Raw genomic sequence first — 26,638 nt, 5'->3', positions numbered from 1 at the left:
AGATGCTTTGCACATGCTAACACTTAATAGACTTGGCTAGTTGATAACAAAGTGATTGCGGCGTCTGTGTCTTTTCACAAGCAGCCCTCTATTATTCCTGATTTAATTATATTCATGGATTTATTGTACTCTGTGGATGTGCACTTCTCCCCATGCTATTCAACAGAGTAGACTTTAAGCTCTTGTCACAAATGATAAGAAAATATTTTCTATTTAAATAATGTCATAATAACTGCTCAATGGTGAAGTGACAAATATTCAGCTTACAAGACACAACAACATATATAGAGCCATTGCATGAATCAAGGTCAAGTCACAGTTCAATTTAAGATAAGACATTATAATTTTGAGGTTCTTGTCCTCAGCTTGTACACAGCCTGAGAGGCTTTGATTTTAAGCAGCATTAGTGTATTAAATGGAAAGAGATGCTATCAATGAGGAGTCAAGACTTGGAAAATTAGAAGACCCAAGGGTTGAGTCTTTTCTGTTTGCAAATGATACTGTCCTCCTTGCTTCATTTCATTATGACCTTGCATTCAGTAGCAGAAAATGTTATAGTTCAGATGAAAGGTTGGTAGTGTACTTCCAAATCTGAGGTTGTGGCCCTCCACTAGAAAACAGTGGTCTGTTCTCAATAGATCATGGTGGAACAGCTATTTGTTCATGGCAGAATAGTTTCGGACACTCAAGGGCTTGTTCATAATTCAGAAAATATGAAATAGTTTTATCTCACTTTTTAAACAATCACAGGTTTCTAATTATTCCTTAGAAACAAAGATGAAGTGTGTTACATTAGGTATTTTTGTTCTTCCTGCAAAGCTTTATTATATCACAAGATGACCGAGGAGAATTCCGCTGCTGTTGAAAAGAAAAAACGTCCAGGAGGCCAAACATAGTGTACTGACTCAAAATGAAACACTGAAAATTTGAGAATGGGATTAGGAAAAGGCGTAGTCAAGGACAGGCAGAAGTGAATGTCAAAAATACAGTCAAGCCATCGAAAAAAAAAATCAGAATGCTATCCCAAAAATCAAAATATAAAACCACAAAAAATATTTTATTTGAAAAGAACAGTAAGTCAGTCTGAGAAAATTTCTACATGAAATCAAATAGGGGACACAAATGTCCATTGCTCCAGATACCTTTGCACCAACCTTTATGCCAGCACTCCATATGACATCATGTGTTGCACACCACCAGGGGCTGTTGGGATGTATCACGATGGCAATAACTGACATTAACTCAACAAAAGACAGTGGCCAATGAACAAACAAGATGGTGCCGTGATAAGATGCTTCAACCTTTTTTGTTAGTGTGAATTTAAAAAACCAACGTGACATTTATATTCCTCAGGGTTCAATATAATTTTCAATACAAAATCATCATTATCCAAATCTTTCTCTTATTATTGATAACTCCTTTGTTTCCCCTTCACCTCAGGTCAAGAGTCTGGGTGTCATCCTTGATAGTACTCTATCTTTCCAATCTCACATTGATAACATCACCCGGTCTGCTTACTTCCACCTAAGTAATATTAATCGCATCTGCCCCTCCCTCACTCCCCAGTACCACTGTCATCCTTGTTCACAGTCTTGTTACTTCTCGTCTGGACTATTGCAATTTGCTCCTCTTTGGTCTCTCTAATAAATCTCTCAATAAGCTTCAGCTGGTCCAGAATTCTGCTGCTCGCATCATTACTCGAACCCCGTCTATTCACCATTTTACTTCCAGGCTTGCAGCAGTTTCATTGGCTACTGATTAAGTTTCAAATTGATTTTAAAATTCTGCTGTTAACATTTAAGGTAATTCATAACCTCACCCCTCCATATCTGTCCGACCTTCTTGATGTTGTCATTCCCTCCCGTAACCTTAGATCCTCCTCCTCCTCCATCCACCTGACCGTCTCTCTCGCTCGTCTAACCACCATTGGGAGCACAGCATGCAGCTGTATTGCTCCCAAGCTCTGGAAGTCATTACCTACTGAGCTTAGAAATACTGAATCATTTTCAACTTTCAAATGTAAACTTAAAACCAATCTGTTTAAAATGGCTTTTTCTTTATGATTACAGTGGCTTTGCTTGGTTTTAACTTTTATATTTTCTGTATTTTCTGATGTTTTATAATGGGCTTTTTTATTTATTGTTTGTTCAGTGGGGCGGCACGGTGGCTCAGTGGGTAGCACTGCTGCCTTGCAGTTAGGAGACCTGGGTTCACTTCCCAGGTCCTCCATGCGTGGAGTTTGCATGTTCTCCCCAAATCTGCGTGAGTTTCCTCCCACAGTCCAAAGGCATGCAGGTTAGGTACATTGGCGATTTTCTAAATTGTCCCTAGTGTGTGCTTGTTTTGTGTGTGTGCACGCCCTGCCCAGCGTTTGTTTCCTGCCTTGCGCCCTGTGTTGGCTGGAATTGGCTCCAGCAGACCCCCGTGACCCTGTAATTAGGATATAGCAGTTATGTTTGTTTGGTGTACTTGAGTGCTTAGATAGACACCTTGTATAAATAAAATGTATTATTATTATTAATATCCCAGAATCCATGTAAAATATGCATCCAACAACCATAGAGAAGGCAGGAAAAAGAAAAGAACTCATTTTAACACATGTAGTCAGACAAGCAGGAGTTGCAACCATGAAGATAAAAGAAGCCAAACAGCAGGTTAAATAAGAGAAACCAGAAAGGGAAGTCGAAAAACGTAGCCAAATTTGAAAAACAAAACTGACCTCTCTACTTATTATTTTCAAAAACAAGCTACTAGGAATGCAAGGAAGGTTTGGTTTTAACCACTGAGGGACAGCTTCGTGATAAAATGATGCAGTATTTATACATAGCTTCCATTATGTCATCAGTGCAGCTTCAGAAATATGTGACACCAAATGCCTTGAGTTGTTTTTTCAAGCAAACTCTTTTTACCTCATGTTTGTTTGTTTTTCTTTGTTTAGCCATTTTGTGTTCTTCTGTTGTTTATTTAATAATTTTGTGCCCGTAAATACCTTGAAGCCTTCCTTTTGGGTTTGGGGCTAGCCTGCCTGGGGCAAGACCTATTTAGGTGTCAGATTCAGTGAAAGCCTGATAGGGTTGGTGGTATTTGGAAGTCTAGTCACCCTTTTTTGTCATTTTGTGCTGTAGCTTTATTACACTAAAAAGGAGACAGACCTTTTTTAATTAAAGGACCAGAGAAAGAAAGTCTAGTAAGACAAATTTCAAAAACTAGTGACCAGACCAGACCGTAAACATTAAGCTAACTCTTACTCGAAGATTCAGCATTCTTTAATTGGGATGTTGACACTGGATTAAATGTAATCAGAAAATGGATGGATGGATGTACTGTATAGTTCACAAGATTTGCACTTTTGTAAAATTTTCACATTTGTTAAGTATAAATACTAATGTTGATTCATTTTTGTTATTTCTTTTTAGATGAACAAAAACCTTTCATTATGAAATATGACAGTATTTCAGAAGTCATCCTTCTCACTAAATCCCTAGTGGTTGAGATTCCCTGTATGGTGTCCATACCAGATTTGGACGTTAGTCTTTTCAAAGTGAGTATCAGAACCATTTTACAATTTGGAAACAAGCAACTGCTAGTGATTTTAAAAAATGTAATGAATCTTGGGAACTATGGTAAATACATCACTATAATTAATTTATATTGTACTCTATGTTGAATAGCAAGGCGGTTCAATGATTAGTGCTGCTTCCTGACAACTTTAGGGCCATTTTCTGAGCCATATGTCCTTTGTGTAGGGTTTTTCCCCAGATAATTAGGTATCTTCCCATATCCTACAGATGTGGGAGATGTATATTTCTAAACTGGACTGGCATCTCAATTCATTGGTTACAGGGACATGTTCTGGTGTTCATTAGAAAATATATGCATGATACTAAAAAATCTACAAATGTGATATTTCCCTTTTTCTATGATTATACTTACTATCTAACTGCAATGATAAAAATTAAACAGCATTACAGTCTTTCAGCATTACACTATCATCATTACATTGTAATGAATGAATGCATTAAAAGAAACATCAGTTTACCAGAATATAATTTTTGAGAATAAGTTAATCACATGGAAAAAGCTAAAGTGACAAGCATAACTATAAACATTAGCACAAAGAAATATTTATTAGATACTCAGGAGCTGCTTTATTAGGTACATCTACCTAGTAATGAGTAGGACTCCACTCTACCTCCAGAAAAGCCATGAATTCAGCAATGTGCTGAAAATATTCCTTAGGGATCCGATACATTATTAGTTGCTGCAATTTTCTTAAACCTCATCCATACCATGAGCCTCCTATTCCACTTCATTCATCAAAAAGGTGCTCTGTTGGACTGGGATTCATTGACTGTAAGGGCCATTGAAGTAAACTAAAGTTGCTATCATGTTTGTGGAATCAGGCTGAGATGATGCATGCGCTGGCACTTTTTTCTGCTGGAAATTTACAGGTGCTGGTCATAAAATTAGAATATCATGACAAAGTTGATTTATTTCAGTAATTCCATTCAAAAAGTGAAACTTGTATATTAGATTCATTCATTACACACAGACTGATGTATTTCAAATGTTTATTTCTTTTAATGTTGATGATTATAACTGACAACTAATGAAAGTCCCAAATTCAGTATCTCGGAAAATTAGAATATTGTGAAAAGATTCAATATTGAAGACACCTGGTGCCACACTCTAATCAGCTAATTAACTCAAAACACCTGCAAAAGCCTTTAAATGGTCTCTCAGTCTAGTTCTGTAGGCTACACAATCATGGGGAAGACTGCTGACTTGACAATTGTCCAAAAGACGACCATTGACACCTTGCACAAGGAGAGCAAGACACAAAAGGTCATTGCTAAAGAGGCTGGCTGTTCACAGAGGTCTGTGTCCAAGCACATTAATAGAGAGGCGAAGGGAAGGACAAGATGTGGTAGAAAAAAGTGTACAAGCAATAGGGATAACTGCACCCTGGAGAGGATTATGAAACAAAACCCATTCAAAAATGTGGGGAGATTCACAAAGAGTGGACTGCAGCTGGAGTCAGTGCTTCAAGAACAACCACGCACAGACGTATGCAAGACATGGGTTTCAGCTGTCACATTCCTTGTGTCAAGCCACTCTTGAACAAGAGACAGCGTCAGAAGCGTCTCGCCTTTGGACTGCTGCTGAGTGGTCCAAAGTTATGTTCTCTGATGAAAGTAAATTTTGCATTTCCTTTGGAAATCAAGGTCCCAGAGTCTGGAGGAAGAGAGGAGAGGCACAGAATCCACGTTGCGTGAGGTCCAGTGTAAAGTTTCCACAGTCAGTGATGGTTTGGGGTTCCATGTCATCTGCTGGTGTTGGTCCATTGTGTTTTCTGAGGTCCAAGGTCAACGCAGCCTTCTACCAGGAAGTTTTAGAGCACTTCATGCTTCCTGCTGCTGACGAACTTTATGGAGATGCAGATTTCATTTTTCAGCAGGACCTGGCACCTGCACACAGTGCCAAAACTACCAGTACCTGGTTTAAGGACCATGGTATCCCTGTTCTTGATTGGCCAGCAAACTCGCCTGACCTTAACCCCATAGAAAATCTATGGGGTATTGTGAAGAGGAAGATGCAATACGCCAGACCCAACAATTCAGAAGAGCTGAAGGCCCCTATCAGAGCAACATGGGCTCTCATAACACCTGAGCAGTGCCACAGACTGATTGACTCCATGCCACGCCGCATTGCTGCAGTAATCCAGGCCAAAGGAACCCAAGCTAAATATTGAGTGCTGTACATGCTCATACTTTTCATGTTCATACCTTTCAGTTGGCCAACATTTCTAAAAATCCTTTTTTTGCATTGGTCTTAATTGATATTCTAATTTTCCGAGATACCGAATTTGGGACTTTCATTAGTTGTCAGTTATAATCATCAACATCAAAAGAAATAAACATCAGTCTGTGTGTAATGAATGAATCTAATATACAAGTTTCACTTTTTGAATGGAATTACTGAAATAAATCAACTTTGTCATGATATTCTAATTTTATGACCAGCACCTGTACTATCAATAACATAGACTGTGCCCATAAATTAATGTACATGCTGAGTAACAATTCTTAAGTTCACTGTGTCACAGCATGCACTATTGGAAAAAGGCAGAATGGATTCATGAAGTTTACATCAAATTCTGTCCCTGTCATGTACTGTATATGTTGAAGCAAAGACTGACATTCATTAGACTTGGTGATCACATGCCCCATTTTCCTGTTTCAAGTTGGAAGGAGTAAATTCTGTCAAATAAAACAAGGCCTGGTTTGGTCTTGTCTGTTACCATATCCGCATGTGATGCTGAAATAACTATGGCTGGCACCAACATTCATACCATGATCAAAGTCATGTGTACTCTGCTTGTTTGAATGACAAATAAACCACTTTACCATGTCTGCATGCTGTATATAAATATTAGGCTGCAGCCATAGGTTTAGCCACTTGGAGTTTTGAGCATTCTATGTTAATAAGCACACAGATCTAACAAAATGGCTGCTAAGTGTGAAAATGTATTAAAAGTAAGAGTAGACTGACCTGTGCCTCTGGCTAACAGGTCTAGGCACATGATATCAGTTTATAGTATGTTCACAGCCTCTCTGTAGAAATTCATACTTCTCCCCAATGTTCACATATGTGTCCTCATTTTTAGCCCACATGCAAGGATGTGAACTATGGGCTGCATGGCCCAGTAAGAGTGAGAGTTAAATTATGTGCTTTTTGGCCCGTCCTGCAATGGACTTGTGTCCCACCCAGACCTGATTCTTGTCTTGTGCTCATTATGCAGGGATAGAGTTTCTATAACTCTGTAAGAGAAAAAAGGTTATTAGGAAAATTAACATTTTGTGAAATTAACTCTTTATAAATTCTTGAGAATCATTTTATCATTATAATTGTTTTCCACATATGTTGAATGAAATGGAAAAAGATCACATATATGGTCATGCATCAGATTTTCATCTATAATGTATATATTGTTTGGGAAAGTGAAGTCTGTTATTCTTTTCTCTTGCCTTTATAACAGTTTGAAAGTGCTCAATTTTCCCAAATTGATGATAAAATGCTTACCTGGGACAACAGGAAAGGATTCTCGGTGATGAAGGACCAATTAAATTTTTTGCCAGTGATGTGTCAGACAGTCATCAATAACATCACATATCATTCTTCATTCTTTTTCCCCCACTTATTAGGTAAGTATGTGCTTATAAAGCCTTCTTTCAGTTACTAATATAAAAAAAAAATCACAATCTTTCAGCAACTTTTCATTTCCATAAATTAGTCTTTGTATTGCCCATAGTATTTCTTAAGACATGTTTATCAAAAAAAAAAACACACACACACACAAGAGATACATATTGGTCACTATATCTGCGTAATAGCTGTAAAAGCATCTGTAAAAATATAGCTGAAAACATATTACTGAAAAATATCATCTAATTCGGACATGAACCACATAAACAATTAATATGCATTTTTATAATACCTTATGTGTATTTGACACGCACAGACAACTTTTCCTTAAAATATGAATAAGCTTTTTTTTAGCTATATGATCTAGTGGTTTCTAATTAAATTATTTCTAATGCTATGGTTGATATTAGTGAAAGCCTTACAACAGATTTAGGAGCCATAAAAGTATAAAAGCTGATTGTCCAAATTTAGTGCGATACAAAAAGAATGAACGGTTATTCTTATTCACAAAGGCACTGTGGCACTTGCACCCGGGGACAACTGAAGATTTTGCGCCTTCCCCTGTTTGCCAAAATGCAATGGGGAAGGGAAAGAAAATTTCGTAACATCAATTTGACGCCCCCTGGATGCTGCGCCCGAGGACAGATGTTCCCCCTTGCCCCCCCCCCCCCCCCCCCCAGTTATGCCACTGCACAGGAGTGACCAGGTGCATAAGTCAATCAAGACCATTTAAGAGATGTACTCGGTAACACTTTAGTTTAGGTACCACGAAAATGCATTAATTACTCATTTACTTTTAAGTACAAAGGCTTCTTCTGTTGTTAATAACAATTACAAAGAATCAGTAAAGTGGTTATTCATCTGTTTATTATGGCCTACTAAAATATCTTCACTGGGGAATAGTCAAAAAGGGATTTAGTGAGGCATGTTTTGCTTGATATTGCATATTTAATTACAAAACCTGCAAATCCTTCATACCTATCTACTGATGTTTTATAAGCATAATGAAGACCAAAAGAATTATGCTATGTGAATCTCAGTGTGTACTGCTCTTTCCTCATAAATCCAGCCTTGAAGGTTGGAGTTTGCATGTCCTTTTTATGTCTGCGTGGTTTTTCTATGGGTACTGTGTTTTTTTCTCATATTCCCAAAAAAATGTGGTGGTTGTTTAATTGGTGGTTACAAAATGGCCCAGTGTGGATGATGTGTGTGTGAGTGGGCTCCGTAATAGACTGGCATCCAGTCCAGGGTTGTTTCCTATCTTGGGCCCAGTGCTGTAATGTGCATTTCTAAGCTACGAAGGTTTAAATTGACCCATATGAGTGTGTGTGTGTGTGTGTGTGTGCGTGTGTGTGTATGTGTGTGTGTATGTTTGGGAGTAAGTGTTGTTTCTAAAGTTGATTTCATCTTTGCAACCTTTGTAGTTGTGGTAGCATGTTGGCTCTTATAAATCGAGACCGGCTTAAACAGGCTCGAAAATTAATGGATTTGTAAATGTGTGCAATATTCTAGACTTGGATTAATTGAATGAAATGCTGGGCATGGTGCGTGTAAACTGTTGCCTGATTAATGGCTTACTATTGTAGATTGGGTAGAGCTCTTCTTTGTGCCTGCCAGATATGACAGAAAACAGCCATGAATTTCACTAATAGCTGGAAATCCTAAAATTGCAAATATCTGAATTGAACATTAACATTGCAACTATAAGCCTGAAACAATAAAATTTAATAGTGAAGACGTTAAGTACTGTAACAAAGACTAACATGCCTTCCAAAATAACAAGCAACATATTGTTGCCATACATTTTGTATATAGATACAAATATATGTTGGACCCCTAGATAACCTTTAATTTACTTCACATATCACACCATTGTGTATTCAAATCTAACATTTTTAGATGTGTAATACTTTCTTTCTTTTCAATTAAATTAAATGTCATCATTGACAAATCGGCCTGTGCCCATCATATGGTCCAAGTCTCTCTGGAATGATTTTGCTGATTCTACATTATCTGCCATTTAAACTCATTTACTATCACTGTCAAGCTTCTTTCTTATCCAAATCATTTTCTATAAATACCAGGTGTAAATAGAGCCAGGTTTCTTTCCACAAGGTTTCAAGTAATGGGGGCAAGAAAACAGGAGTTAGTCATACATTAGGTGAACTGAAATGTAAATTCTGTTAATGACAATGAAGTAATTTGTTTTAATACATCATTGATTGTCACGGTACTGGAGAGTGTTGACATGTTGCATGTTGACTGAACATGCAGATAAGAATTTCACTGTGCTATGTACATGCGACAATGGTAATGCTACAATGACAGCTACAGCAAAGTTTAATCTTATTTCAAATTGCTTTATCACTTGTGGTTACATTTTGAGGAGCTTCACATTGTTGAATCAGTTTGAATGAACGCTCAAAGCTGGCTTTTCCTGGAGAAGGTGCTCACCACTTCAATGCTGCCTCTTTCCTGTAGGAACTGAAGTGTTTAAATTCAACGTATTTCCCAGTGAAGTCGAGTTAGTGGTGGGAGAGCAGCTTTTCCTGAACTGCACAGCAGTAGTGGAGTTCAACACTGGAATGGAGTTTTCATGGACATATCCAGGACAGCAGGTAAGTTTGAAGAATATTGTATGCAATCCATTTTCATTAACATTTTCAAACAGCAGGAAAACAATAAGACTGAGACAAAAAAGTGAAGAGGGAAAGAGAGCGAGAGTCTCTGTGTGTGGCTTTTTAGCAGGTCTTGAAGCCCCACACAAGTTAGCACACAGTACAGTTTGCAAGGACTCCTCACAGTCATGCAGTTTTATTTCACTTATTTGAAATTTTCTTCTGTCCCTTGCCTTCTTCAAAATCATATTTTCAAGCCCATTTTCTGTTACTTTCTTATGATATGTGTTAGAAGAAATACTATCATCAAAATGACAGCTGACTGAGGTAGTGTGTTCTCTACTTATCCATTTTAAAAGCTTGTATACTAAAGTCTGGTTTAGTGTTGTCACTTGTAAAAGTAATGGAACCTTTTCTTTTTTCTTCTTTTCTTTTCTTTTCTGTTTTTTTATTCTACGCAAAGAACTATCTTAGATTGGGTTTTCTTGTCACATAGATCAGGTGAGGATCGAGTGCTCAGTTTTGAACATATCATCTTATTTGTATTGATTTAAATTGGATTGTGTTTTTTTTTAACATGTTATGTTCTTTAAACAAAACAGAAAGATAGTGCAGCATACAAGATCTTAGATTAAACATGTAGACTGAACTGCTAGAGATGACATTTCTTTTTTGGTATTTACATTAAATGCAAAGGGGGCAACACTCTGGGACACTGGCTTTACTGCCTCACAGCTTCTTGAGACTGGGTCTGAACCCAGGCCTTACCACTGTCTATGTGGAATAGAGATATTTTCCCTTTGTTTCTCTGGAGATTTTTCTCTACATATTCCAGCTTTACTGTCACATCCCAAATATGTGACTATTTGGTTAAATGGCTACTTTCTGTGGTTGACATCCAGGGCTAGGTTCCGTCTTGTGCCCAAAACTGCCAGGAAATACTGAAATTAGGATTATATAAAACACTTGGAAAAATGAATAAATGCATAAAGTAGCAACTTAACGCAAGTAGAATGTGTTTATTCTTTTTTTTAAAAGAATCATTATTCAAATACCAAGAGTAATGTTTTCAAAACAACTGATAAAAGACAAAGCTATCCTATTGTATATCAAGCAAAATTCAAGAACGCCTTACTTTTTATTTCTGTTTTTAGTTTTATTGTTATTGTTATTTTTGTTTTTGTTTTTTTGTGGCAATTGCCTTCCCTGGCAGAACTGGGCACTGGAGGCAAGGCAGTTGCCAAACGTGGATGCAGTGCATCCATAATGTTTTAGGTTAGTAAGATGAAGAAAAAGTTTCAGGAAAAATCTGCCAGTGATAATGAGCATGCTAAATATGTTTTATTTTTAGAAAAATTTGAAAATGAAAAGTAGACATTTACTTAATTGCACTTCTTTTTCCAGAGAAGGCATCAGTGCTGCATTAACAATGCAAATTACTATTTTTTGTTTTTGATCAGGGCAGCACGGTTGCACAGTGGTAGAGCTGCTGCCTCGCAGTAAGGAGACCCGGGCTCACTTACCGGGTCCTCCCTGCGTGGAGTTTGCATGTTCTCCCCGTGTCTGCGTGGGTTTCCTCCGGGTGCTCCAGTTTCCTCCCACAGTCTAAAGACATGCAGGTTAGGTGGATTGGCGATTCTAAATTGTCCCTAGTGTGTGCTTGGTGGATGTGTGTGTGTCCTGCGGTGGGTTGGCGTGCTGCCCGGGATTGGTTCCTGCCCTACGCCCTGTGTGGCCTGGGACTGGCTCCAGCAGACCCCCTTGACCCTGTGTTCAGATTCAATGGGTTGGAAAATGGATGGATGGATGCTTTTGATCACTCCCTCATCTTTGGGTTTTTTTTTTCAAATAAACTTTTGCAGATGCTGATTATACGGTATGTGAAATAGAAATCAAATTTGTTCTCAATAGACATAAATAAGTAAATACTGTATTCTGTTTTGACATATGATGACATCAGAAGTGTAGCTATTATGACTCTTAAACTAAACTGTGCTGGTTGCACATACACAGCAAGGCATTTTCTGACAGAAAATGCACTCACAGGTGGCCTTTCCCTTTATGTCTCTGTTTAGTACACAGACTACTTTCATCCTTTCTCACTTGGACATTAGCACTCTGTTGATGGCAGGTTCTGCACTGTTTTTGTCATGGTGATTGTGAGTGTAGTTGTACATGTGAGTTCAACAGACTGGCACTCTGTCCTGTGTCATCTCCTGCCCTGGGAACTCTGCAATACTGAATTGGATTAAACAGATTAAAAAATGTTATGTTATGTCATATCCTTTATTGTCATTGGCTTTACCATTTATTTCAAATCTTTCTTTGCATAGAAAACTTTTTGTTCTTTATATCAACTTATTTCCATGCAGTTTAGTTACTTTTATGTCTTTGTATAATTTCAAGATCTTTGCCTTGATTTTTGAGATATTTTATTTTGTGCAAGCAGTTACACTTGAATTTTGAGGTTAAATGATTAAAATCAAGCCCTGCAGATTTCTCTGCAATGGTCTTAAAGACACCCAATGCAGGGCTATTTACCCCCTTGTGGCCAGTGTTGCTGGCACAGCCCCATTCCCTGCTGCTGGCCTGAATCAGATTAAGTGGTTTTGAAAATACTATGTTATGTGTTAGTCAGATTTTTGTTCTTCTGCATTCTTGCTTAAGATGAAACTTCTCTTTTTTTCTCAAGACTAACCGGACAGTATCTATCCGTTCAGAGAGAAATCTCCTGGAGAAGTGGACAGAGGTCTTCAGCACATTTCTCATTTCTAGTGTAAACGTGACAGACAGTGGAGTTTACACTTGTACAGGCAATAATGGAGATACTCCAATTAACAGCTTTGCAAATGTCACTGTGCATGGTAAATACCAAATGATTACTTAGATTACTTGAATGGAAGTGTTAGATTTTGCATGTAGTAACCCAAAATCACAAGTATCAGTTATCATGTAGTTGTTTTCTCATTTCACACTTTATCATTTGACATTATGTGTATTGAATATGATGCCCTTAACTGTTGCTTGTATCCGTTTTCACAGAAAAGCCATTTATTGAGATTCATGCCACTTCCGGACTAGCGATTGAAGCTACAGCAGGGCAAAACTTTGAAATGCCAGTGGAAATGGATGCATACCCTTTGCCTGAAGTACAATGGTGAGTGAGCAGTATTTGAGGGAATATGACATACTGTAACTGTAGTGTTCACATTTTATTAGACTAACTGGCTAGTACTGAGGAAACAAGGGAAACACGCTAAAGCATGCATTATTTTCTCCAAATATACAAGTCTATTTTTAAATCAATCAATGTGGAAAACAATATTTAATTCTGTAACTAGCACCAGAATCCCTGAAACCTACAAAAAAACTAGTAATCCCGGGCCACCTTAAATTCCTTCGCACCTCTCCATTAGACTTTTGTTTTGCAAATTTGTCAATCAGCACAAGCAGCAAGCAGCCTGCAGTTCCATCCCCCTCACCGCCGCAGCTCAACTCGGACAAAAAGTTCTCCCAGCTCAAGTCTGTTTGTCTGGGTGTGAGGTGCCTGAAGTTGTATAGGGTAAATAATATATCGTTATTTGGAACACATACATTTCATGTGTCTTCCATGTCTGCAATGATCTGGGTAAATGTAGTATGACAGGAAATGTTATAGTACTAATGACAAAGATTTGACATAAAGTATATAATGTATGAAGACTGAAGTCCAAATATCAAATAAACACTTTCACAAAAGGTACAAGTATAACAAAACAAAAGCACTTTTATTCAAGAATATAACTGAAGAAAAATAAATCAGGTCAGGGTATAAAACTGACACCCCTGCTTGGGTGGTGCAGTGGTAAGAACTGCTGACTCATAATCAAGAGGTCGTGGGTTCCATTGTGGGTACTTCCTTGTATTTACTGTTTTGAGTAGTGAGCTGCTCTTATTGTTACTATTATAGACTAAAAGCATATATTTGATTTCAGTCTTTAACAGCCGGTATAAATTTATAGTACTTGTAAAGGTTAGCGTTTTTTTTTTATTATTCAGTTTTATTCTCTCAGTCACATTCACACACCCCACAATCTGACACTGCTGTTTACAAATAAAGACGTGCTATAACAGAGGTGATCTCAGATGAGGATGAAGATTCTACATTGGAGGAAAAAACACAAGCCTTCCCTGCAAGAAGTGTCTACTCACACATAAGAACAGCACAGCTGCACCAGATGTAAAGATGAAAGATGGCACCGTTTGGATGCAGAAACAGGTTGGCTGTCATCCTGCCAGTGAATTTGCCACATGCATGTCCTTCAACGAAACAGCAGGGCTTACAGAGCTCACCAAGATATCGTGCAAAGTACAGTTTGCGATTAAGTTTCTTGATGGTCTTTATATGAAAAACATTTATGTTACTTATATAGATACCACATTGAATATTGTTTACCTATATTTATTTACTTATCTTCCTACAGCGTAAAGTCACAAGTAGACAGCAGAGCTTCCTGTGTTTGATCGACATAGGCATGCTGACGAAGTAATTGAGCAATGCCACTCCTTTTTCAGGAAAACTTCAGTTTACGAAAAGTGTGACGGCAGCTTCTACCTGCAGCTCTAGACACTTCAGTACTTCTCTCCATGCTAGTTTTTAGATCTGGCAGTGACATGCTGACACTTCAGTGTGCAAGCAATGGTACAGAGAATGCAGTCAGACTTCTTTTTTTGGGCACATACACCGTCAGATCTAAACACTAATGGGGAGAGTCGCTCGCATACTGAAGAGCCTATAGCTGGAGGTGGAAGCGACCATCGCACTTTTCATAATTGATCTTTTCCTGAATAAGGAATGGCATTGCACATGTACTTTGTCAGCATGCCCGTGTCGATCAAACACAGGAATCTCTGCTATCTACTTGAGACTTTACAATGTAGGAAGATAATAATAATAATAATAATATATTTTATTTATATGTAGGCACCTTTCTAAACACTTAATGACACCGAACAATAGATAAAACACACATTATAAACAAAACTAAAATACAAAAATGAATATCAGACAGAGCAATTGTAATAAAAGAGAAAAAGCAGTCTTAAACAAATGAGTTTTAAGTTTAGATTTGAAAACTGAAAATGATTCAATATTTCTATGCTCAGATTATAGTGAGTTCCATAGTGGTAAGACAGACGTAGGGGACAGTCAAGTGGATGCTGGAAGAAGATCTAAGGGTACGGGAGGGAATGGCAACATGGAGGAGGTCAGACAGATATGGAGGGGCAAGGTTGTGGATAGCCTTAAAAGTTAACAGAAGAATTTTGAAATGAATGCGGAACGTAACTGGAAGCCAGTGAATCTGCTGCAAAATGGGAGTAATATGGTGAATAGAGGTTCTAGTAATGATGCAGGCAGCTGAATTCTGGACCAGTTGAAGCTTATAAAGAGAATTGTGAGAAAGACCAAAGAAAAGGGAATTACAATAATCCAGACGAGAAGTGACAAGGCTATGAACAAGGATAGCAGTGGTATGGAGAGTGAGGAAGGGGCAAATACGATTAATGTTACGCAAGTGGAAATATGCAAACCGGGAGATGTTATTGATTTGGTACTGAAAGGATAAAGTACTATCAAGGATGACACCCAGACTCTTAATCTGTGGGGAAGGGGAGACAGAGGAATTATCAATAACAAAGGAAAAATTATCAGTTTTGGATAATGTTGATTTTGTACCAATGAGGTATTGTCACTATTTAATTTAAGAAAATTTAAGGAAAACCAGGATTTGATTTCTGCTATGCAATCAATAAGCGAGGAGAGTGGAAAGGAAACAGTAGGTTTGCTAGTGAGATAGAGCTGGGTGTCATCAGCATAACAGTGGAAGCTAATGTTATATTTATGAAAGATATTTGCAAGGGGAAGGAGGTAAATAATGAAAAGGAGAGGCCCTAGGACAGAGCCCTGGGGCACACCTGAAGTAACAACGGTAGGTTGGGATGTTAAAGTTTTAAGATGAATAAACTGAGTTTGGCCTGAGAGGTAGGATTTGAAGTAGTCTAGTGGAGTGTGGGTAATGCCAATTGAAGATAATCTATTGAGAAGAGTAGTGTGACAAATAGTGTTGAAGGCTGCACTCAGATTAAGAAGGATGAAAATAGTAATTAAACCAGAATCAGCAGCCATAAGGAGGTCGTTAGTAATTTTGATAAGTGCCGTTTCTGTACTATGGAGGGGACAAAAACCAGACTGGAACTGTTCATACAGATTATTGTGAGAAAAATGAGAATGAAGTTGAATGCCTACTATTTTTTCAAGAATTTTGGAAATGAAGGGTAGATTAGAAATAGGATGAAAATTACTGAATATAGTTGGATCGGCACCAGGTTTTTTTCAGTATTGGGGTTATTGCAGCAGTTTTAAAAGATGAAGGAACAGTACCAGTAGTGAGAGAAGAGTGGATTATAGCAGAAATAAGAGGGACCAGAGAGGGGAGGCAGGCTTTGACCAGAACTGTAGGGAGGGGGTCCAGTTGACAGGTGGATGGCTTAGACTTACAGACAAGATCTGAGATTTCTAAGAAAGTAGGAAGCTGAAAAGAGGAAAATGAGTGAGTTGGTGGGTAAAATTCAAATGGAGTACTGGAGGAATCCGTACAGAGAGACTGGTGTATGTTCTGGATTTTTTCATTAAAAAGGACATAAGGGAATTGCAAAAATCAGTTGAGTAAAGGTGAGAAGGTAAAGAATCCAGGGGTTGTGTGATATTATTAAGCAGTGAAAACAATGACTTGGTGTTGCCTTCATTGGAAGAATTGTGAGTATAATAGTTCAGTTTAGTTTGGATAACATAGTCCTTGTAATAACGTATATGGTTTTTGTACCTCTCTTTCTGAACAAAGAGTCCAGTTTTTTTATACAACCGTTCAAGTTTTAAAAGCCAAAGTTCAGGCGTGAACCAGAGAGCAGAGAAGGAGAAAGAAACAGATCTAGTTTTTAATGGAGTAAGAGAGTTAAGAATACCATTAAGTCCAGTGTTATAGTGTGTGACCAGTTCTTCAGGAGTGGATAAATTATGAATGTCCATAAGGGAATCAATACTAGAGGAAAGAGAGTCTAAGTTAATATTCTTACTATTACGGAAAGACATGAGATGGAAAAACTTAGTATTGGAAAGTGCAAATTTAACATTGAATGGAATAAGAAAATGATCAGTTATGGGGAGTACATCTGCAGTACAATAAAGCAGGGTAACTCCAGAACAGCAAATCAAGTCCAAGATATGTCCTTTGGAATGAGTGGGAACATCAGTATGCTGCTGGAATCCAAAACTCTCAAGGCAGGATGTAAAGTCTCTAGTAATAGGGACATTGATATTATCCATATGCATTGAAATCCCCCAGAAGTATTATGTTTGATGAAACAGTAGATATAAGTGTAAGAAAAACAGCAAAGTCATTCAGAAAGTCATTATTTGATTTAGGGGGGGCCGGTAAACAGTTGCAATAATAGTAGGAATAGGTAGGTCCAGTTAATTGACACACAAGAGATTTAAAAGAACTGAAGGCAGGAACAGACAACGGCAGGACTTTACACTTCTCATGATACATTAACGCGAGACCTCCTCCCCGGCTAGGGCCACGGGGTTGAGAGATGTAAACAAACCCCGGGGAAGTGGATTCGTTAAGTTGGGAAAAGTCATGAGGTTGTTGCCATGTCTCGGTTAGACAGAAAAAGTCAAACTTTCAATCAGTGAGGAGATCGTGGCTGAGATGCCCCTTGCTCATAAGTGAGCGGATGTTCAACAGACCGAAGTTGACAATGGCGTTATCGCATTTAGCAATGGTGTTAGCCAACCGGGCTAGGCTGGCTAACACACTGTGGTCAGTGACTCTGCCTAAGTTACATGGAGGACATTGAGAACTGGACCAGATGGAGTTTATTATTTTCGAACTGTCAGCCTGGGGACTCTGGCGGGACCCACGGTAGATGTATCTCTGACGGGGGAGGAATACAACTTCCGGGTGGAGATACAACCCAGTCAGCGGAAGCTTGGACAGGTGGAAGTGCAGTCGGAGCAACTCGGCAGCTGAGTACTGAAGCAGGCCCGTCGCAGGTTGGATAGCGAGCGACAGGAGGGACCAAACAAACACGAACCAAATAAATATCCTACCAGTCCACATGTTAAGCAAAGATGCAGACAACTTAGTTGTCTGGAGAACAGAGCCAAGTAAGTCTCAAAGCAGGGATAGGCTGAAAAATAGTCCATACACAGCCAAATCACCAGTCAAACTAGAAATCAGTCTAGCTTTAAATGACTGAAAAATAAAACTCAACGAATAAATCTGCCCAAAATGAAAACAGTTGCTTAGTCCATTAGATTGTAAGTTAATTATAAAAAAGCTTAAAAAGTTACCAGCAAGTAGCAGCGACCAGTTACGCCAGTGTTCGCTCAACCGGAAGATAAGTAAATAAATATAGCCAAACAATATTCGATGTGGCATTTATATACAGTAAGTAACATATAAATGTTTTTCATATAAAGACCATCAAGAAACATAATCACAACAGAACTTTGCAGATACCTTGACAATCTCTGTAAGTCTTGCTGTTTCGTCGGAGGACATGCGTGTGGCAGATTCACTGGCAGGATGACGGCTAAACTGTTGCTGCATCCAAATGGTGCCATCTTTCATCTTTACATCTGGTGCAGCTGCGCTGTTCTTATGTGTGAGTGGACCCTTCTTGCGGGGAGGGCTTCTGTTCTCTTTCTCCGATGTAGAACCCTCATCCTCATCTGAGTTCACCTCTGTTATAGCATGTCTTTATTTGAGAACAGTATTGTCAGATCGTGGGGAGCATGAACATGACTGAGAGAATAAAACTGAATAAAAAAAAAAATTACAAGTACCATAAATTTACACTGTTTATATTCTATAATAGTAACAATAAGAGCAGCTCACTACCCAAAGCGTTAAATGTAGGAAGTGCCCAGAATTGAACCAGTAACCTCTTGATTATGAGTCAGCAGTTCTCATCATTGCATCGCCCAAACGGTGGTGTCAGCATCGTACCCTAACCCAATTTCTTTTTCTTTGGTTATATTCTTGAATAAAAGTGCATTTGTTTTGTTATATTTGTACCTTTTGTGAAAGTGTTTATTTGATATATGGACTTCAGTTTTCACACATTATACACTTCATGTCAAAATTTTGTCAATAGTACTATAACATGAAAAAAGTTTCTGTTTTAGGTATGTGTATGTGTTCAACATTTCCTTTCATCTTACATTTACCCAGATTTTTGTAGACACAGAAGACAAATGAAATGCATGTGTTCCTAATAACAATATATTATTTACTCTATACAACTCCAGACACCTCACACCCAAATAAACACACTTGAGCTCTCAGAATTTTGCGACTGACTTCAGCTCCATTAGTTGGGAGGATAGGATAGCAGGCTGCTTGCTGCTTGTGCTGATCAACACATTTGCAAAACAAAGGACGCTAATGGAGAGGTGTGAAGGAATTTAAGGTGGCCTGGGATTACAAGTTTTTTTGAAGGCTTCATGGATTCTAGTCCTAGTCCAGTACGTAATACTGTAGATCCCACAACAGTCAGTAACATCATCACCAAAATGACATTTGCTACCTCTTTGACTGCTGTTTGACACATCTATACTGTAATTCAGTTCAACTCCATTCTGTTTAAATGTGGCACATGCCAGCTAAAGCGTATCCATACATGCACACCTGACCAGGCTGATAGCGGCTTACCATTATCATATCAGCTCTTTCTAAAACAATAACTTGAGTTTGTTCTGATAATTTACTGCAAGCAGAAGTTAAAGAAAAATCACTTTACCCCCCATGTCTTACTCCTATTATATTGTTTTCAAATTAATTAATTAACTAATTAATTAATTAATTTATTTATTTATTTATTTATAAGATATTTATGAATATCTAGTTATTTTTCAAGTTCTAGCTTGGTGTTTATAAATGCTTATTATTAGGTCTTTGCTCAAGTAATTACTCCCACTTTTGAAGCAAATTTTAACTCCTTAGCTCTTAAGCACAGAGAAATAGGTAAATTCATGCACACACAGTCACTTTTACAGTGCAAAAATGTTTACACGGTGGTCTCAAGAACAGACTGTTAAACAATGTAAATTAATATAACATGACGGCCCGGATAACTGTATTCTGTCCATCCCTCTATTTTCTAACACACTTATCCAGTTCAGGGCTGCAAGCACCTGGAACCTATCCCAACATCTTATAGGCTGTTTTACAGTTGCCAAATAATGTAAAACACATGTCATCGGGAGTGTGGGAAATAAAGAGGAGTTCCTACAGAAAGTCCCCACATACATAAGGAAAATGCACAAACTCTTCACTGGTAGTACCTGGGCCAGAATTTGAAATCAAGACCTTGGAGCTGCGACACAGCAATGTTAGGCCTAAGGGCTGTACCATCTAATAACTGCACTGTTCTTACAACATAATATAGAAGCTAAATTCATTAAAACTAGTATTCAGTAATGGTAAAAATTAAAATGGTTAGATAGCAACATACCCAGTACAAATTTAATATCAGGTTGCCAATGCATTTTTGTCACCATAAGCCTCGAGAAAGTTTTTTTCACAGAAGGCAATAAAAAAAATTATATACCAGTAAAATCTTTGCTACTAACCATCTTTACATGTCTTTTCTGTATTTTTATAGCAGCAGGCCTACTCACCTAATTAGCACAGGTCTGTTGCAAGAATTACTGGATGAGGAAACAGAATTTACAGAGAGTGCTTTAATAACACAAAACTCACAACAAAGGTACAGAACCCCATAGTCACCAATGTTCAGCCTTATTTCATGGCTGAAGTAGATTGTTATAATGTATAAAGTCAAAGAGAAACACAGCAGTTGCAGTGAGGCTGCCTGCTGCTATAATGGCTGTTTAAAATAACCCTAATTGGTCTGTAAACTGTCTGTAAACTGCCATATCCTGACGGCATGCTAGCTAGTTAGACTGAAATCATGTGGGCAAACTGCATTATTGAAAGGACTTTAAGTGATGGCAATGTATAGCCGCAATGTGTGTAAGAAACCTAAGAAACAAAGTGCCTGTAGGTATTCCAACTGGTGAATTTTTGTAGAAAAGACTTTGTCTTAAGAAAACATGACAGTTTTGGTATCCCATGAGGTAATTTTAAAAAAGTGGAGGTAAGACATGAGAGGATTAACATAATTTTTCTATTAAAACTCTTTAAGCATAACTCATGCAAATTTAAAAAAAAACACGGGGACTCAGCCACATTTCCACTTCAAAATCACCTTATGGTGAATATAATGCACATACACAATATATGAATGTTCAATTCTGAATTCTGTGATGTTGTTATCTATCTGCCTATTTTCAAACTAACTTAATCCAGTTCAGGGTGTATGGGCTGGAATCTATTCAAGCAACATCAGTCACAGGGTAAGAGTAAACCCTGGGCATGGTGCCAGTCTTTTGAAAGACATACACATATCCTCTACACTAAACAGAGACAGTTTAGAGTCACCAGTTAACCTAACTCACACGTCTTTTGGGATGTAGAAGGAAAACTGGAGTACCCAGAGAAAGGTTTATGCCTTACAGTCAATTCAAATGCAAAGTAAACAGCTTGTCAGGTGTCAAGTGAAGACAAAAAGTCAAAAGCCAGCTCACCCTTTTCAAAATGTATTTGTCAAGGTTGGGGGTCTTCTAGGTACTTTATACTGCTCTCTGATCCATTTAGTATCAGTTTATGGGAAGTGCTGCATTAGGCTCATGTAAATTCTAATTTGTCATTGATTTGTACCATATTTAGGTATAAAGATGGGAAATTAATTATCAAGAGCCCAGAATTCAACAGGATTAAACAAGATCACTACAAACTAGAGATCCGTGAAGTGTCACAAGAAAATGCTGGAAACTACACTCTTGTTCTGAAGAATTATGCCAGCAATCTAGAAGCAAAAGTTTCTCTCTTCCTAACTGTTAATGGTAATGTATACTCATTAACCTCCTAGTAAATGCTTTCAATACATTAGAATATCCCAAAGCAACTACAGTATATCAACCAGAAGCTATGCCCTCTTTTGGACCTCAGTTAATCCCCCAGGTGACTCTCCCAGATGCCCATGCAGAAGTGAGTGGTGCCCAGGATCTCGCTGTTGTACTGGGACACTGCTTCAGAAAACTTATGCCTGATTGGACTGAATTGGGTTGAGAAAGTATATACAATACAATACAATACAGTTTATTTTTGTATAGCCCAAAATCACACAGGAAGTGTCACAATGGGCTTTAACAGGCCCTGCCTCTTGACAGCCCCCCAGCCTTGACTCTCTAAGAAGACAAGGAAAAACTCCCCAAAAAAACCTAGTAGGGAAAAAATGGAAGAAACCTTGGGAAAGGCAGTTCAAAGAGAGACCCCTTTCCAGGTAGGTTGGGCGTGCAGTAGGTGTCAAAAGAAGGGGGTCAATACAATACAATACAATACACAGAACAGAACAAATCCTCAATAAAAAATTAAAAATTTTTTAGAAGTACGGAGCAGAATTTAACAGTAGATGATATCACATAATAAGATTTAGATCATTTTAGACTCCTGGAGACCTCATCCATCAAGCTGCCTCCCCCATTTGGCCATTCCACAGCTGAAACAGTGTTGGGCCAGCCAATCCGATGAAAGGACCCCTCTTTCTCACGATTCCTGCGATCCTCCATCTGGGATGACTTTACCTTAGGCAGGCAAAACAACTTGGCACGTGGGCCGTGGCACCAAGTGCCACATTTGAGTACCGAGAAGAGAAACAGAATAAGTGAGGGTTAGTATACAATTCTAACTATCATGTTACTTATGTTTTAGTGCTAATGACTAACAACAGAGATGCAGTCTGTACAGTTAATCAGCAACTCTAGTCAGGATATGCTAAACTGAAGTAGTGAGTCTTCAGCTGGGAGTTAAAAGCTGAGACCGAAGGGGCATCTCTTATAGTAGCAGGCAGACCATTCCACAGTTTAGGGGCCCTGTAACTAAAAGCTCGACCTCCCAGTGTTATTTTATTAATCCTTGGAACCATAAGCAGACCAGCATCTTGAGATCTTAATGTGCGCTCTGGTTTAATATATGGAGAGCACCAGGTTTTTTTTGTTTTTTGTTTTTTTAAACAACATCTACATGTCATGATTTTCTGTGGCATTACTAAAATGTCATCCTGGGTTGGGCATTTGAATATGCAGATAGGGCAAGTAAAGCCAAAAATAGGTAAAGTTTTATTTTTAATATGATTTTTCATTGGGTTGGAAGATGACCTTTTTGAGTGGCAACTAAGCAAAGTAGCTAAGGCTTTGCTCTTTTGTTTTTGTTCTTTTTCATATGCTCCAATAAAGTCAAGGCAAATAAAGTTTATTCAGTTAAACATGTTGTGTACAATAAAAGGAGCACAGGAAGGTGACATTTACTTAAATTACCAAAGTTGGCTGAAGTTCCTTATACTTAACTAATTATATTTCCTTCTCTTAACAATATTTCATTGTATATATTACTTTTACCTATGACTGTTGCTCATTTAATGTTTCACCAGTTAGTCTGTATGGAAATTTTACCAACTTAGATATGTCTCTAATATACTGTGATTTAATTTTTTTATATAACTAAAAAGTACTATATATACATAAAGGAAAATATTAATTTGAAAACAAAAAAAATTGTTAGCATTGAATTAAGCCCCATATTTTTGTGATTACTATTATTATTATTTAATCCAATCCAAATTAGATTTCTTATACAGTACTTTGAAGTACTTTTCCATCTAGCATTTAATAGTTAATACAATTAAAACTAGGGGCAGCATGTTGGCAGAGTGGTAGCTCTGACTGCCTTGCAGTAAGGAGACCAGGGTTTGTGTTCTGGGTTACTCCCTGCATGGAGTTTGTATGTTCTCCCCCTTTCTCTGTGGATTGCCTCCAGGTGTTCCAGTTTCCTCCCGCTGTCTAATGACATGCAGGTTAGGTGAACTGGCCCTTGTGTGTGTTTGTGGTGTCTGTGTTCACCCTACCATGGGTTGGCATCGCTGTCCTGTGCTTTTTGGGAAAGGCTCTTGAACCCTAATATGGATAAAGAGGCTTAGAAAAGGATGTAACAATTAAAGCACGAATTTCCCAAAGCAATGGGAATAGTTTAGATAGTTAATCAAAAATACTTTAGATAGATAAAAATAGCTGAGAGAGAAAAACGTATTTTTAAACCCAAAATATTTTAAAATATGTGATTTAATATTCATAGCATGTTAAATTATTCATTCAGATGTTTTAACATTAAAATGCATTTCGGTGTGAGTTGATTATTAATAACTGTCATCTTTACTTGATATATCCTTTTTTTTAATAATTAGAAAACTAATGACATATTATACTTGAGCTTGAGATATAGAACGCCAACTTAGTGTCCTTGGACCTGGAACCACTAACACTATGACCAGCCTTGACTGTAATTATTAACTCTCTAATCTCCACAGTACCACCACACATTCATGAGAAAGAAATGGCATCCCCCACTATTATATATCCACGAGGGAGCCGCCAGACCCTGACCTGCACTGCTGATGGAGTTCCAACTCCAACTTCTGTCAGCTGGCATTGGAGACCCTGGGGTCCTTGTGGTGATAGCAACACAAATGCTATGTGAGTATAACAATTCTTTGTTTCTCATTGTTCTTTGTTTTTATCACAATAGTTCACATTCTTTAGCAGACTGTAACACTTACTTATATGCCTAACTACCATGCAACATGTTTTTAGTCACCTGCCCCCCATTTATCAATTATACCAAGCAAACATTGAAAATATTACTAGTTAAATACAGATGTCACCTTGAAACCTGTGGATTCTACTAAATTGAAAGGTACAAGTCAAGCTCACTTAAAGCTATATAGTACAAGGAATGACTTTTACTTTAAAAAAAAGGCTAAACTGTTTTAGAGAAGGTGTACTGTTTCTTTTCTGGGTATATGTTTAAAAACAGGAAGCCAAAAAATAAAACAATACACCATCCATCCATCCTCTTCCGCTTATCCGAGATCGGGTCGCGGGGGCAGCAGCTTGAGCAGAGATGTCCAGACTTCCCTCTCCCTAGCCACGTCTACTAGCTCTTCCGGGGGAATCCCGAGGCGTTCTCAGGCCAGCCAGGAGACATAGTCCCTCCAACGTGTCCTGGGTCTTCCCCAGGGCCTCCTCCCAGTTGGACGTGCCCAGAACACCTCACCAGGGAGGCATCCAGGAGGCATCCTGATCAGATGTCCGAGCCACCTCATCTGACTCCTCTCAATGTGGAGGAGCAGCAGCTCTACTCTGAGCCCCTCCCAGATGACTGAGCTTCTCACCCTATCTTTAAGGGAAAGCCCAGACACCCTGCGGAGGAAACTCATTTCAGCCGCTTGTATTCGCGATCTTGTTCTTTCGGTCACTACCCATAGCTCATGACCATAGGTGAGGGTAGGAACGTAGATCGAATGGTAAATTGAGAGCTTTGCCTTTCGGCTCAGCTCCTTTTTCACCACGACAGACCGATGCACAGCTTGCATCACTGCGGATGCCGCACCGATCCGCCTGTCGATCTCACGCTCCATTCTTCCCTCACTCGTGAACAAGACCCCGAGATACTTGAACTCCTCCGCTTGGGGCAGGATCTCGCCCCCAACCCTGAGAGGGCACTCCTCCCTTTTCTGGCTGAGGACCTTGGTCTCGGATTTGGAGGTGCTAATTCCCATCCCAGCCACTTCACACTCAGCTGCGAACTGATCCAGAGAGAGCTGAAGATCACGGCCTAATGAAGCAAACAGGACAACATCATCTCCAAAAAGCAGTGATCCAATCCTGAGTCCACCAAATCGGACCCCCTCAACACCCTGGCTGAGCCTAGAAATTCTGTCCATAAAAGTGATGAACAGAATCGGTGACAAAGGGCAGCCCTGGCAGAGTCCAACTCTCACTGGAAACGGGTTTGACTTACTGCCAGCAATGTGGACCAAGCTCTGACACCGGTTGTACAGGGACCGAACAGCCCATATCAGGTGGTCTGGTACCTCCATACTCCTGGAGCACCCCCCACAGGATTCCCCCGAGGGACACAGTCAAACAACTTTTCCAAGTCCACAAAACACATGTAGACTGGTTGGGCAAACTCCCATGCACCCTCCAGGACCCTGCTAAGGGTGTAGAGCTGGTCCACTGTTCCGCGACCAGGACAAAAACCACACTGTTCCTCCTGAATCCGAGGTTTGACTATCTGATGGACCCTCCTCTCCAGGACCCCCAGATAGACTTTTCCAGGGAGGCTGAGGAGTGTGATTCCTCTGTAGTTGGAACACACCCTCCGGTCCCCCTTCTTAAAGAGAGGCACCACCACCCCGGTCTGCCAATCCAGAGGCACTGTCCCCGATGTCCATGCGATGTTGCAGAGGCATGTCAACCAAGACAGTCCTACAACATCCAGAACCTTGAGGAACTCTGGGCATATCTCATTCACCCCCAGGGCCCTGCCACCAAGGAGTTTTTGACCACCTCATTGACCTCAGTCCCAGAGATGGGAGAGACCACCTCCGAGTCCCCAGGCTCTGCTTCCTCATTGGAAAGCATGTTAGTGGGATTGAGGAGGTCTTCGAAGTACTCCCCCCACCGACCCACAACATCCCGAGTTGAGGTCAGCAGGGCACCATCCCCACCATATACAGTGTTGACACTGCACTGCATCCCCCTCCTGAGACGCCGGATGGTGGACCAGAATCTCCTTGAAGCTGTC

At 39.0% G+C, this 26,638-nt stretch overlaps 1 protein-coding gene across 1 annotated transcript in view; it reads left to right on the top strand.

Annotated features, from left to right (window-relative positions):
* flt4 (fms related receptor tyrosine kinase 4) overlaps positions 1-26,638 on the top strand; it is a 191,221-nt gene that overhangs the window by 109,051 nt on the left and 55,532 nt on the right. Inside the window, exons 4-10 of the mRNA XM_028813757.2 lie at positions 3,417-3,541; positions 7,040-7,205; positions 9,688-9,824; positions 12,517-12,688; positions 12,867-12,981; positions 21,662-21,837; positions 24,357-24,522. Coding sequence (XP_028669590.1) covers positions 3,417-3,541; positions 7,040-7,205; positions 9,688-9,824; positions 12,517-12,688; positions 12,867-12,981; positions 21,662-21,837; positions 24,357-24,522 — 1,057 coding nt within the window. The remainder of the gene's footprint in view (positions 1-3,416; positions 3,542-7,039; positions 7,206-9,687; positions 9,825-12,516; positions 12,689-12,866; positions 12,982-21,661; positions 21,838-24,356; positions 24,523-26,638) is intronic.

The sequence above is a fragment of the Erpetoichthys calabaricus genome, chromosome 11 (assembly GCF_900747795.2).
Source record: "Erpetoichthys calabaricus chromosome 11, fErpCal1.3, whole genome shotgun sequence".
In the NCBI taxonomy this organism is placed as follows: Eukaryota; Metazoa; Chordata; class Cladistia; order Polypteriformes; family Polypteridae; genus Erpetoichthys; species Erpetoichthys calabaricus.
Note: the sequence above shows the minus strand (reverse complement) of the source record. Positions and strands in the feature narration are given on the sequence as shown.